The sequence below is a fragment of the Hyperolius riggenbachi genome, chromosome 10, assembly GCF_040937935.1.
Source record: "Hyperolius riggenbachi isolate aHypRig1 chromosome 10, aHypRig1.pri, whole genome shotgun sequence".
Classification (NCBI taxonomy): Eukaryota; Metazoa; Chordata; class Amphibia; order Anura; family Hyperoliidae; genus Hyperolius; species Hyperolius riggenbachi.
The window spans coordinates 27,616,587-27,628,592 of NC_090655.1; the positions used below are offsets into that span (position 1 = coordinate 27,616,587).

Below are 12,006 nucleotides of genomic sequence, written 5' to 3' on the forward strand. Positions count from 1 at the left end.
ATGTATGCGAATTTAACCATGGCAATGCCGGTGTGCTTTTCCATTGACTTCATGCGAATTCGCATGAAAATTCGCATACCAAAACAGCATGCAAATTCCCTATTAAGTACATTAGCGGCGATTCGCCTGCATTCCACACGCAAGCTAATTCTGATGGCTCTGCCGTGCAGAAAAATCCTGCACAGAAAAACGCACAGGAAAACTGACAAGTGGAAACAGGCCCATTCACTTGTATTGGCTGTGTGAATCTGCATGCAGGAAACGCATGCAGATTCGCGATAGTGGAAACGGGCCCTAAGAAGAAAATGGTGAGCTTCTGAGAGGATCTTATTGTGAGGTAAGTATGTAATATTCATTTGCAGCTACATCATGTGTTTTAAATAATTTTACTTAGTTCAGGTTCCCTTTAAATAGGAACTGTAACCCAGGACTGAACTTCATCCCAATCAGTAGCTGATACCCCCTTCAACACATTCAAGCAAGCCCTCTAAACCCACCTCTTCAAGATGGCCTACCCACCCCTACCATGAAGTAACTCTCTACTACATACTTATTCTACAGCCCTACTCAGTGTGTCCATCTGCCCTCCCCCTGAGATTGTAAGCCTCTGGCAGGGTCCTCCCTTCCCTAGTGTATTCTACATGATGGTGTGCTCCTTTCCTATGACAGCCTTGTACTTGTATTACTGGGCCTACCTAACCAGCCCCAAATCACATGATCATGTATTTTGCACTATGTTTACCTTGTATAGCTTTGTTCTATGGTATATACAAATACTGTACAATACAAAACAATATAATTGGTAACATGCATTTTTCCCATAGAACTCAAAGCGCATAGCTATGTCTCAGATCAATACAGGGGTGCAGCTAAGGTTTTTGTGGCCCCAAGCGGACTGTAGGAAGTGGCAAAAAATGGGTGTGGCTATCCCGCATAAGTGGGCGTGGTCATGACATGTGGGTGGAGCGGGAGGGCGGATTGGGGCGGGGCTGTTTTCGGGGGAAAATGGATGTGGGAGTGATTGCGGCGCGCCGAAAGATGGGCGTGGCCATGACATTGTGTCTGCGGAGCTTAACCGTAGCACAGCAAATATAGCCAACTATGACCATTAAATAATAAATGCAGCAACAGTTACCCCAGACACCAGAAAATAAAGACGCAGTTTGTGCAACATTTCAGCAGAAAACAAACGCAATTTGTGCAACATTTCAGCAGAAAACAAACGGAATTTGGGCCACATTTCAGCAGAAATCAAATGCAATTTGGGCACACTTTCAGCAGAAATGAAACGCAATTAGGGGACATTTTCAGCAGAAATCAAACGCAATTTGGGCACATTTTCAGCAGAAATCACACGCAATTTGGGCACATTTTCAGCAGAAATCAAACGCAATTAGGGCACATTTTCAGCAGAAATCAAACGCAATTTGGGCACATTTTCAGCAGAAATCAAACGCAATTAGGGCACATTTTCAGCAGAAATCAAACGCAATTAGGGCACATTGTCAGTAGAAATCAAACGCAATTAGGGCACATTGTCAGTAGATATCAAACACTATTAGGGCTGCAAAAAGAAAAGAATTTACTCACCTGGCACTTCTCTCCCCGTCTCCCAGCCGGTTCCTCAGGCGCGCAGTTCCCACGGAGCTCCCTCCCTCCTCCAATCTCCCGCGCTGATTGAATGCAGCAGGGCTACGGGAAGATGGCCACCCGAAGCCCTGTACTGGAGACATAAATAGTCTCCAGAGCAGGGTTTCGGCGGCGGCCATCTTCCCGTAGCCCTGCTGCCCTGCTCTGCTCTGCCAGCCCGCGGGGCTGCGGGAAAACAGTAACATCACGCCGACGTCACGGAGCCGCCGAGGCCCCTAAGACCTTGAGGCCCCAAGCGGCCGCTTGGTCTGCTTGGTGCCTCGCGGCGCCCCTGGATCAATACAGGGTTGCAGGTTAGTCCAGGGCTTTGGAGTTGGTACAAAAATCATCCGACTCCAACTCTGACTCTCCAGTTTATGAAACCTCCAACTCCGACTCCAGTTATCCAAAATTACTCCAACTCCGACTCCACAGCCCTGGGTTAGACTGTGTTACAGAGGAAATAGTCAGGTGTTCATAAATGCCAAACTAAACAGGTGGCTTTTCAGTTTGGACTTTAAATGCTTCCAGGGATGGAGCTGCACTGATTGGGTGTGGCAGGTTGTTCCAAAGTGTAGGGGCAGCATGACAGAAGGCTCTGTATAACCTTGTTCTGTCTGTCATCCTTTGTATTATTGTCCAGCGCTGTATAATATGTTGGTGCTTTATAAATAATAATAATAATAATACTTTGATGGCTTTGTGTGGTAATGAATTATTTCCCTGTTGTCTTGCAGCAGTAAAGAAGATGAAGCCTTGCTTAGAAAGCCGTTTGAGAAGGCGAGGCAGGGGAAGGTGGCGCACAAGCGGGTGGCAGAGGAGGAATGGGACAGGTACGCCACGCCCGTCTATCAGTCTGATGAGGCTGCCATGATTACAGCCGCAGTCTAAATTTAATTCAATAACAAAATGAGCGATAAGGGCCATACAGCCTGATATTTAACATATCAAAGTCAATACCCAATTGGCTAATAAGTAACATTCATCTCTTAACCTCCTTGCCGGTTATCCCGAGCTCAGCTCGGGGTAACCTGCCGCGGAGGATTCCTCAGGCCCTGCTGGGCCAATTTGCATAATTTTTTTTTTTGTTACACGCAGCTAGCACTTTGCTAGCTGCGTGTAACTTGCGATCGCCGCCGCTCCGTGCCGATTCGCCGCAACCCGCCGCATCAGAGGGTGCCCCCCCCAGTGCCAGGCAGCGTCGAGGGGTGGTTCGGGACTCCCTCTGACGTCGATGACGTCATCGCGCCCGTCGCCATGGCGACGGGGGCAGCCCTCATGGAAATCCCGTTCAGAACGGGAGTTCCGGATGGGTATATGCGCCGGCGGCGATCGGCGCATTCGGGGGGACGCCGCAGGGAGGGGGGAAGCATGTAGCCAGCGCTAGGCTAGCTACATGCTAAACAAAAAAAAAAATGCAAAAAAACACCCTCCCTGCCGTGCGCAGCAAATTTTTATAATGGCAGGGAGGTTAAGAAAAGTGCCAATCTAGGTCACAGAAGATAAATATCTAACAGTAATGGCTCCACACGTTTTTATGGTGCAAACAGATATAAAATCAATTTTATTTAAAGTGAACCTTAAGCCAGAAAAAAAATGAGTTTTACTCACCTGGGGCTTCTACCAGCCCCCTGCAGCAGTCCCTGTGCCCACGCAGCCGCTCACTAATCCTCTGGTCCCCCACTGCCAGCTAGTTTCGTTTTTGCCGACAGGTCCGTCAGGACTGGCCACGTGTAGCTTTTTCCGCATTCCCGACTGTAATTAGCGGTATTGCAGGCCGCAACGTGTACAACGTGTGCCGCATATCTATGCGTGCGTAATGTGGCAACGCGTATTTTTGTACGTGTTGCGGTTCGCAATAGCGCTAATTACAGTCGGGAATTCAGAAAAAGCTACGTGTGGCCAGTCCTGACGGGCCTGTCGGCAAAAACGAAACTAACTGGCAACTGGGGACCAGAGGATGAGTGAGTGACTACGAGGGCACAGGACTGCTGCAGGGGGCTGGTAGAAGCCCCAGGTAAGTAAAACTCATTTTTACTTAAGAGATAAATGATACAGCCGCAGTCTACACGCTGACTTCTCTAGGTAAAAGTGAACCTGAGATGGGGGCGTAAGAAATAAATATACATACCTGGGGCGTCCTCCAGCCCTGATCGCTCCCTCGCCGTCCTCCTCCACCTCTTCGCTCGTTTGCAACAGGCCCTGTAAAATCCTCCAGTCGGGACCAGTTGGCGCAGGTGCAGTGTGGCCCGGCAAGCGCTCCCCCATCTCACTCCCGTTGCCTGGTCGCCAGTAGTGCTGCGCAGGCACAGAATGCTCCCGGCTACGGGGACACGGCGGGAGCGCTCACCGGGCCGTCCATGCGCAGTTGGGCCTAGACTGTAGGACTTTACAGGGCCAATTGCAGACAAACGAGGAGGCGGAGGAGGACAGTGAGGGAGCGATCAGCCTGGAAGGGGCTGGAGGAAACCCCAGGTACATATATTTTTTTCTTAAAGAGGAACGCCAACCAAGAATTGAACTTTATCCCAATCAGTAGCTGATACCCTCTTTTACATTAGGAATCTATTCCTTTTCACAAACAGACCATCAGGGGGCGCTGTATGGCTGATATGGTGGTGAAACCCCTCCCAAAAAGCAATTCTGAGTACCTACTCTTGGCAGTTTCCCGTCTGTGAACCCTGTGGCATTGTGGGAAATAGCTGTTTACAGCTGTTTCCAACTGCCAAAACAGCAAGCAGCAGCTACATCACTTGCCAGCGGTAAAAATGTCACCATGTGATAAATGTCAGAATATAAATCAGGGATTTAAAATATTTTACAATGTGCAAACACTGACTAAATCATTTATACATAATTATTGTAAAAATTAAGCACTTTTTTTATTACATTATTTTCACTGGAGTTCCTCTTTAAGTCTCCATCTCAGATTTACTTTAAAGATAATCCTCAGCACTCTCTCTTTCACTCCCGCACACTGAAGCCTGCAGACACCATGTGCGCAATATTGGAGACAGTGACCGTCACCAAAAAGCATATGTAGGAGTCGGGGCTTAGTTCATACGGGGTAGAGTGGTACACTTTATTGCAACAATTCATAATCATTAATATGCTGGGTACACACGTTGCGATTTCCCGCTCGATGCGCGGGATCGGATCGATTCGATTATTTCCGACATGCTCGATCGGGTTTCAATCAATACAGCCGTCTATTTTGCATGTTAAGTATGCAAAATCGACGGCTGTATCGATCGAAACCCGATCGAGCATGTCGAAAATAATCAAATCAATCCTGTATATTGTGTGTACTCAGCATTAGAAAGTGCAAACTCACATAGTTGGTCCATGCACACTGCACCCGCAATAGAGAGCTCTGAGGATTATTGTTTTTCTTTGACAAACTGCTCCATGGTAGACTGGAAAACCTCTGGCTGCTGATTGATTATTAAGACATCTGCGCTTATACAGTATCATCTCATTATAATAAACTTGGGTAGAGTAAACATTTGGGTATAATAAACTACCTATCCAGGTCCTGGCTAATCTCCATTATAAGTCTCTGGGAGCAACGCCTGGTATAGTAAACTCTGATATAATAAAACTTCTGTTATAGTAAACATGTTTGTTGGCCCCTACGTGACACTGACTGGATAAAGTAAACAATGGGCGGTGCATGCGGCGTATGTCAGTGTGAGACCCATGGTCTGCTGCTCTCTTCAGGCTGGTGCTGCAAGGCACATGCTGCAAGTCCCGCCCACTGAGGTATCGGAGCCACTCACAGGAAGCAAGTGGCTGCCTCTATTCAGTGATGGCTGCAATTTTTAAGGAGCCCTGAATACTGTAGCAGCAATATGTCCAGCCTGGCTATGCAGCCCTAAGGTATACTTAACCTTGTTGTCCACAAAATGTGTTTGTACAGTACCTCTGATGGGAGGACAAAGCTGCTCCTGTGCAGCAGAGACTGTACCAGGGCATGCTGGAATATTTCTAGGACATGTGCTTGTACTGGACCTCCAATGGGAGGACAGAGCTGCTCCCGTGCAGCAGAGAATGTACCAGGGCATGCTGGGATATTTCTAGGACAAGTGCTTGTACTGTACCTCCAATGGGAGGACAGAGCTGCTCCTGTGCAGCAGAGAATGTACCAGGGCATGCTGGAATATTTCTAGGACAAGTGCTTGTACTGTACCTCCAATGGGAGGACAGAGCTGCTCCTGTGCAGCAGGGAATGTACCAGGGCATGCTGGGATATTTCTAGGACAAGTGCTTGTACTGTACCTCCAATGGGAGGACAGAGCTGCTCCTGTGCAGCAGAGAATGTACCAGGGCATGCTGGGATATTTCTAGGACAAGTGCTTGTACTGTACCTCCAATGGGAGGACAGAGCTGCTCCTGTGCAGCAGAGACTGTACCAGGGCATGCTGGGCCATTTCTAGGACAAGTGCTTGTACTGGACCTCCAATGGGAGGACAGAGCTGCTCCTGTGCAGCAGGGACTGTACCAGGGCATGCTGGGCCATTTCTAGGACAAGTGCTTGTACTGGACCTCCAATGGAAGGACAGAGATGCTCCTGTGCAGCAGAGAATGTACCAGGGCATGCTGGGCTATTTCTAGGACAAGTGCTTGTACTGGACCTCCAATTGGAGGACAGAGCGGCTCCTGTGCAGCAGAGAATGTACCAGGGCATGCTGGGCCATTTCTAGGACAAGTGCTTGTACTGTACCTCCAATGGGAGGACAGAGCTGCTCCTGTGCAGCAGAGACTGTACCAGGGCATGCTGGGATATTTCTAGGACAAGTGCTTGTACTGTACCTCCAATGGGAGGACAGAGCTGCTCCTGTGCAGCAGGGAATGTACCAGGGCATGCTGGGATATTTCTAGGACAAGTGCTTGTACTGCACCTCCAATGGGAGAACAGAGCTGCCCCTGTGCAGCAGAGACTGTACCAGGGCATGCTGGGATATTTCTAGGACAAGTGCTTGTACTGTACCTCCAATGGGAGGACAGAGCTGCTCCTGTGCAGCAGGGAATGTACCAGGGCATGCTGGGATATTTCTAGGACAAGTGCTTGTACTGTACCTCCAATGGGAGGACAGAGCTGCTCCTGTGCAGCAGAGAATGTACCAGGGCATGCTGGGATATTTCTAGGACAAGTGCTTGTACTGTACCTCCAATGGGAGGACAGAGCTGCTCCTGTGCAGCAGAGAATGTACCAGGGCATGCTGGCCCATTTCTAGGACAAGTGCTTGTACTGTACCTCCAATGGGAGGACAGAGCGGCTCCTGTGCAGCAGGGAATGTACCAGGGCATGCTGGGATATTTCTAGGACAAGTGCTTGTACTGTACCTCCAATGGGAGGACAGAGCTGCTCCTGTGCAGCAGAGAATGTACCAGGGCATGCTGGGATATTTCTAGGACAAGTGCTTGTACTGTACCTCCAATGGGAGGACAGAGCTGCTCCTGTGCAGCAGAGAATGTACCAGGGCATGCTGGGATATTTCTAGGACAAGTGCTTGTACTGTACCTCCAATGGGAGGACAGAGCGGCTCCTGTGCAGCAGAGAATGTACCAGGGCATGCTGGGACATTTCTAGGACAAGTGCTTGTACTGTACCTCCAATAGGAGGACAGAGCTGCTCCTGTGCAGCAGAGAATGCACCAGGGCGTGCTGGGCCATTTCTAGGACAAGTGCTTGTACTGGACCTCCAATGGAAGGACAGAGATGCTCCTGTGCAGCAGAGAATTTACCAGGGCATGCTGAGCCATTTCTAGGACAAGTGCTTGTACTGCACCTCCAATGGGAGGACAGAGCTGCTCCTGTGCAGCAGAGAATGCACCAGGGCACGCTGGGCTATTTCTAGGACAAGTGCTTGTACTGTACCTCCAATGGGAGGACAGAGCTGCTCCTGTGCAGCAGAGAATTCACCATGGCATGTTGGGATATTTCTAGGACAAGTGCTTGTACTGTACCTCCAATGGGAGGACAGAGCTGCTCCTGTGCAGCAGAGAATGTACCAGGGCATGCTGGGCCATTTCTAGGACAAGTGCTTGTACTGTACCTCCAATGGGAGGACAGAGCTGCTCCTGTGCAGCAGAGAATGTACCAGGGCATGCTGGGATATTTCTAGGACAAGTGCTTGTACTGTACCTCCAATAGGAGGACAGAGCTGCTCCTGTGCAGCAGAGAATGTACCAGGGCATGCTGGCCCATTTCTAGGACAAGTGCTTGTACTGGACCCCCAATGGGAGGACAGAGCGGCTCCTGTGCAGCAGAGAATGTACCAGGGCATGCTGGGATATTTCTAGGACACGTGCTTGTACGGTACCTCCAATGGGAGGACAGAGCTGCTCCTCTGCAGCAGATAATGTACCAGGGCATGCTGGGATATTTCTAGGACAAGTGCTTGTACTGTACCTCCAATGGGAGGACAGAGCTGCTCCTCTGCAGCAGATAATGTACCAGGGCATGCTGGGATATTTCTAGGACAAATGCTTGTACTGTACCTCCAATGGGAGGACAGAGCTGCTCCTGTGCAGCAGAGAATGTACCAGGGCATTCTGGGCCATTTCTAGGACAATTTCAGATATAGTAAATTTCTGTAATAGTAAACCACTATTCCCGGTCCCTTGGAGTTTACTATAACGAGATTATTCTGTATTACATCTACATACTACACTTACTTCTCTGTGATTTGCTTTCACACAGGGAGGAAGCGCGAAACCAGCGATTTCATCTGATCTCCATGGACGCCGTATCCTTTATCAGCCATCACTGACATAATTACCAGTTCCGCCGCCTTCATTAAACCTTCCCTGGGCCGTGTTGTGACAGGAAATCTAATTGTGTTTATTCTGGAGGACGCAAATCGGCGTTTACAGGAAATGGGGGCCATCAGCTGCGTAACCGCAATCTGCGAAATAAGTGAATTGTAAGGAAGTGTTTAGTGTTTGTACAGATGCTGAATTAACTGCAACCTATGGAGCAAGTCTGGATTTACCTTGCAGGATCCTATAGGCACAGATGTCCTGGCACCCTAGACTCCGCCCTCTATGAACCTACTAACCCCCACCGAACTGCACCACAAGTGTGCTGGCTGTCCCAGCTGTCACTTCTCTCTTATTTCCCTTGCCTGTCAGAGGTAGCTATAGGTGCCCCTTAGTATTAGGCAGCCAGAGCTATCATCATTATTAAGTAACTAGAGGTGCCCCTAAGTATTAGGTAGCCAGAAGTACCCTCAGTATTAAAGGGATACTGTAGGGGGGTCGGGGGAAAATGAGTTGAAGTTACCCGGGGCTTCTAATGGTCCCCCGCAGACATCCTGTGCCCGCGCAGCCACTCACCGATGCTCCGGCCCCGCCTCCAGTTCACTTCTGGAATTTCTGACTTTAAAGTCTGAAAACCACTGCGCCTGCGTTGCCGTGTCCTCGCTCCCGCTGATGGCACCAGGAGTGTATTGCACAAGTCCAGTATGGTCTTTGGTCTGCGCAGTATGCTCCTGGTGCCATCAGCGGGAGCGAGGACACAGCAATGCAGGCGCAGTGGTTTTCTGACTTTAAAGTCAGAAATTCCAGAAGTGAACTGGAGGCGGGGCCGGAGCATCGGTGAGTGGCTGCGGGGGACCTTTAGAAGCCCCGGGTAACTTCAACTCATTTTCCCCCGACCCCCCTACAGTATCCCTTTAAAGAGACTCTGAAGTCTCCAAAAATGAGGTTTTTACTTTAAAAATATATTCAACATAACTGCCCCTCCTAAAACATTGCATCCCCACGGCTGAAAACTCCATAAATCACCCCAAACTCCCCGGGGCACATCGCAGGGTTCCTTACACATAGAGGCAGAGCATTTGGCTGCAGCACTGCCTCTACACGCGTCCATCAGCGCGGATCGCCGCCTCTCCCCCGCTCCTCTGTCTTCCTTCACTGAGAGGTCCAGGGAGAGGCGGCGATCAGTGCTGATTGACGCGCATGGAGGCAGAGCTACAGCCCAAAGCTCTGCCTCCTTAGGGCAGCGAAATCCACGACCAAGAAAGTCGTGGAATTTGCTCGGGGGAGTTGGGGGTGATTTATGGAGTTTTCAGCCGCGGGGATGCAGCGTTTTAGGAGGGGCAATTATGATAAAAGAGGTTTTTAAAGTAAAACCCTCATTTTTAGGAGACTTCAGAGTCTCTTCAAGTATTAGGCAGCTAGAGGTGTCCCTGACTGAAGGGAGATCTCATCAGTGGAATCCTGAAAGCTGGGTGAGTAACTTCTCATACTCTGAACAGGACTCTGCATAGGGCAGGAGGGAGGGAAGCACTTGGGGAGGGGAGAGAGCCGCCTTTCCATCATCAGACGCCTGTAGGCACGTGCCTACTCTGCCTTGTAGTAAATGTAGCCCTGCTATAGAGTATAGTCCTGCTGTATTCTGTACAATGAGGGTTGTACGCACGGTGTGTGTGTTTTATCGGTATGGGGTGTTTTCTAGCGTTCTTTTTCCGTACCATTTGAATTGTGTTAGTCTAGATTCTTTTGAAAGCCTTTGTAATACCAGATGTAAAAAAAATAGCCATAAAACAATGTGTTCCTAATTTGTTACATAAAGATGACATCATATCCTGTTATTTAATAATGGCATCCAGATCGCGATGATCTCATAGGAGGCCGGAGATCAGATCGCGCTTCTGCAGCTTTGCTTCCAAGTAAACATCGCTTTTGGCGAAATTCCTTTCTAACTAAAATGGGGGAAAGTTTAAAACCATTTAAATGGGTGGATCTCGCTTTTTCTGTACTGGTTAAAAGAAAAAAAAAAAAAAAAAAAAAAACAGCGTGGCAAAGCAGCTTAAAGAGAAACGGTAACCAAGGATTGAACTTCATCCCAATCAGTAGCAGATACCCCCTTTTACATGAGAAATCTATTCCTTTTCACACACGGATCATCAGGGGGCGCTGTATGGCTGATATTGTGGTGAAACCCCTCCCACAGTGTGATGTCAGGACCATGGTGCTGACAGTTTCCTGTCTGTGAACCTCATTGCATTTTGGGAAATAGCTGTTTATGTAGACACACTGGTGCGGTGCGACGGTTTACCACAGCCTACCGCTACGGCAATGAAAGTCTGCATAGAAATTCACATTGCCTGTGGTACGGTGGGCTGGAGGTTCCCTATATAACGCGAGCGCATACCTGTGTTACTGTGCTTCTCCAGCGGCGACCTGGGGTGGTGCGAAAGTCATGTGAGTCTATGGTGACGCACGTGTTTTTAAACTACCTGCCACAGTTTTTCCTGTCATGCATGCGTCAAAACGTATTTTAGCAATATGCTTCCACGCACTTTGTGGATTTGCCAACAGGAAGTGAGCGTCCCTTTGCTGGCCTTAAAGAGAAACCGTAATCAAGAATTGAACTTCATTCCAATCAGTAGCTGATACCCCCTTTCCCATGAGAAATCTTTTCCTTTTCTCAAACTGATCTCATCAGGGGAGGTCTGTATGGCTAATCTTGTGGTGAAACCCCTCCCACTGTGTGATGTCAGGACCAGAATACTGACATCACACTGTGGGAGCCTTGTTGCATTGTGGGAAATAACAGCTGCTTACAGCTGTTCCTACTGCCAAAAACCAAGCAGCATCTCCTTCCAGTGACATCACCTGCCAGCAGTAAAAATGTCACCATGTGATAAATGTCAGAATGTACACCAGGGAGAGGAAAGATTTTACAATGGGCAAACGCTGACTTAGGGCTTGTTGACGCCCAGAGCGGTTTTATTTTTTTTTTTAAGCACAGGCGATTTTTAAAATCGCCCTAAATGCGCTTGTGCAATGATTCCTTATGAGAGTGATCACATATGAGCGGTTCGATTCTAATCCACTCACTAAAGCGCTGCCTGTACCACTTTCGGGGACTATTTGCCTATGATGGAAGGTATAGGGAATTCACAAAGCGCTTGAAAAAGCTCTTTGTATAGCGATTTCCCCAGCGCTTTCATGTATAAATACATTGTATTTATACATTTCCGGGTGCAAGAGTTCACTTCCGGACTGACGTCAGGATGTGAGAAAACGGATCGCTCTGCAAAAGTGCTTAGAAAAGCGCTTTACAAAAAATCGCTAACGAGCAGGTAAGCACTAAAAAACATTGTGTACAAGATTTATGATTTGAACAAGGCCTAAATCATTTATACATAATTATTGTAAAAATGAAGCACTTTTTTTATTACATTATTTTCACTGGAGTTCCTCTTTAAAGGGACACTTAAGTCAAACAAAAAAAATGAATTTTACTCACCTGGGGCTTCCAATAGCCCACTGCAGCTGTCCGGTGCCCTCGCCATTTCCCTCCGATCCTCCTGGCCCCGCCGGCAGCCACTTCCTGTTTCGGTGACAGGAGCTGACAGGCTGG

General features: G+C 48.6%; 1 protein-coding gene across 1 annotated transcript in view; it reads left to right on the forward strand.

Moving 5' to 3' along the window:
• LOC137533817 (protein FRA10AC1) overlaps window positions 1-12,006 on the forward strand; it is a 147,876-nt gene that overhangs the window by 26,922 nt on the left and 108,948 nt on the right. The window contains exons 3-4 of the mRNA XM_068255068.1: window positions 2,367-2,462; window positions 8,335-8,380. Of these exons, the coding sequence (XP_068111169.1) occupies window positions 2,367-2,462; window positions 8,335-8,380 (142 nt within the window). The remainder of the gene's footprint in view (window positions 1-2,366; window positions 2,463-8,334; window positions 8,381-12,006) is intronic.